Source organism: Macaca nemestrina, chromosome 2 (genome assembly GCF_043159975.1).
Source record: "Macaca nemestrina isolate mMacNem1 chromosome 2, mMacNem.hap1, whole genome shotgun sequence".
NCBI lineage: Eukaryota > Metazoa > Chordata > Mammalia > Primates > Cercopithecidae > Macaca > Macaca nemestrina.
Genome location: NC_092126.1, coordinates 6,773,000 through 6,775,635, shown reverse-complemented (window position 1 = coordinate 6,775,635; position 2,636 = coordinate 6,773,000). Strand labels below are relative to the sequence as shown.

The 2,636-nt window shown below is 38.4% G+C and overlaps 1 protein-coding gene across 1 annotated transcript; it reads left to right on the top strand.

Annotated features, from left to right (window-relative positions):
- Positions 1–515: 515 nt before the first annotated feature.
- On the top strand, positions 516–1,018 carry LOC105470848 (pyrin domain containing 2). The gene has a single exon (XM_011723106.2). It carries the CDS (start codon positions 516–518, stop codon positions 933–935), a length of 420 nt encoding a protein of 139 aa, XP_011721408.2. The 3' UTR covers positions 936–1,018.
- The last annotated feature ends 1,618 nt before the right edge of the window (positions 1,019–2,636 follow it).

The window sequence follows — 2,636 nt, the reverse complement described above, 5'->3', positions numbered from 1 at the left end:
TTCTACATGCAGAAGAATAAATTTGGACCTCTACTTCATGCCATATACAAAAATTAACTCAAAATCTATCAAAGACCCAAATGTAAGAGTTAAAGTTGTAATATTCTTACAGTAAATGATAGGGGTAATCTTTATGACCTGAGACTTGGCGAAAGATTCTTAGACATGATATCAAAAGCATAAGCAACAAGAGAAAAATGGATAAATTTGGTTTCATCAAAATGAAAAACATTTGTGCCTTAAAGGACACTATCATTAAACTGATAAGACAACTCACAGAATGGGAGCAATGATTTGCATATTGCATATCTGATGAAGGACCTGTCCCTAGACTATATAAAGAACTCTTACAACTCAGCAATAAAAAGACAATTAACTCAATTTTAAAATGAGCAAAAATCTGAATTACTATTTCTCCTAAAAAGATATAAAAATATATGCTTATTAGTATATGAAAAGATGTAAGAACCAGCGGGTAGGGCCAGGCATTGGGAGAGCTCCCCACGCAGGACAAGATGGCATCTTCTGCACAGCTGGACTTCAACCTTCAGGCTCTTCTGGAGCAACTCAGCCAGGATGAGTTGAGCAAGTTCAAGTCTCTGATCAGAACAATCTCCCTGGGAAAGGAGCTACAGACAGTCCCCCAGATGGAGGTAGACAAGGCTAATGGGAAGCAACTGGTAGAAATCTTCACCAGCCACTCCTACAGCTACTGGGCAGGGATGGCAGCCATCCAGGGCTTTGAAAAGATGAACGAAACCCATCTGTCTGAGAGAGCTGATGAACGTCGTGTGATGCCCCTACTTTCACCCCTCCGGTGTAGTGAGTTGATGGCTGAGCTAGATGTTGCTTTAGCCTTGGTTCTGCCTCTGTTTTACATGCACATGTCACTTAACCTTGTTATATATGAAATATCTATATCACCAGTATATTGAGAGAAATAAAGGTGAACTAAGTCACATCCCCCCACTCAAAGGACTTTGATCCAAAAGGGCAGAGAAGAGTGGTAGATAAGCAATAAGAGCACATGTGATAAGTGTCTTGAATGAGATATGGAAATAAGGCTAGGGGATTCCAGGGGATGGAAACATTCAAGCCTTCAAGAACGTCAAGCAATTCTGTATCAGTAGTTGGCATTTCAATAGACTTTGAAGGATGGAGAATTTGCCACTCTCGACTAGGGGAAAGGATGCCCAAGCGGAGGAACAGCATGAGCAGAAGTAGGAAAGTAAAGGGCAAGACAGTGAATAGTGACAAATTCAGTTTGATAAGGGTAGCAGTAGAGATTGTAGGGAAGGATTTTGTGCAGCTAAAGGAATGACAGGGGAGATATCTTCACAAAGAATAGTCAGTCTAGAAGTCCTTTTAGGTAGTCCCAAATTTATAACCATAAACAATGGAAGGAGGACAGTACAAAGAAGAGCTCTACATAAGAAAGCATGAAACTGCTTCAGAATTGCTGTGAGGCTTCTTTCCTCTGGAGGTGAAATGTCACCGCATTTCTCAGATGACAATAGTATGATACTGCTCCAAAGGGAAAAGAAAAAGTACTGACTCTGACGACCATAATTGTATCTGGCCATTTTCCCTTTATATCATTGGCTGTACTGCAGCCTTTCAATATAGACTTAGAGGATGACTGGTCCAAAGACTCACCTATTCATGCTCTTGTCCAGAAAAAAAAAGATAAGATGTCCATAGAGTGAATAAATAAGAAATAGCCCAACCAATTCAAACATATTAGGGTATAGCCAAATTTCTTAATTTATTACTTGGTTAGCATAAAATGATAAATATTTCAGAAAAATAGAGGCAATAATCTTTCCCAATATATTATTGTTTTGAAATATATGAATAAATAAAACTAACATCTTAAAGTTGGTAGCTTTTTATTTTCAAAGTGGGTTCACATCTATATTCTCACAGCTTAAGAGATTATCAGAGCATGAAATTTTTGCCCTATTTTACAAATGGGGAGACTGAGAATAAGGTATTCATGATTTTCTGAGAAATAAAAGGCTTTTGAAGTGACCAAAGAGCTAGTGTTAACTTTCCTTTTACAGATGTTGGAACAGAGGCCTGTGGGAGTAGTTGACTTGTCCAAAGACTCAGAACTAGTGACTGATGAAGTTGGGACTCAAATCCTACATTCTACCTCTTAAACCAGGAAACTTCCCTCTACACCCCACTGTTTCTGAAGAGTAAGTAAGAGCTTTCCTTTTGATCATTGCCTCTATATGATTCAGCAAATACCCAATTTCTATTTCACAAGAATGTGGTCGAGTCTATTAAACGTCCCGTAGACGTGAGCATCCGCACAGTTTCTTCCCTCCTGCACTCTCTTAAATGATACATTCCTTACCTGCACAGGGGTGACATTTAAAATAAAGCCAAATAATTTTCTGTTTTTGAAAATGTCAAAGATGATCAGGGATCACATCCAGGCTTGGAGCTACGGTACCTTTTTTTTTTTTTTTTTTTTTTTAATGACTGCGCAGTTTAAACACATATGGGTAGATATAATCTCTGGGTTTCTCCTGGTGAGCTGAGGTTTTGAAATTCACTTAATCTCTTGCTATCTTAGAATCAGTATCATGCACGATATAGGCCAACCAAAATTTAGTGTTTATGGTTAT

Bases quoted from the DNA above. Each gene is read 5' to 3' on its own strand.
- LOC105470848 (XM_011723106.2), top strand. From the start codon at position 516: ATGGCATCTTCTGCACAGCTGGACTTCAACCTTCAGGCTCTTCTGGAG.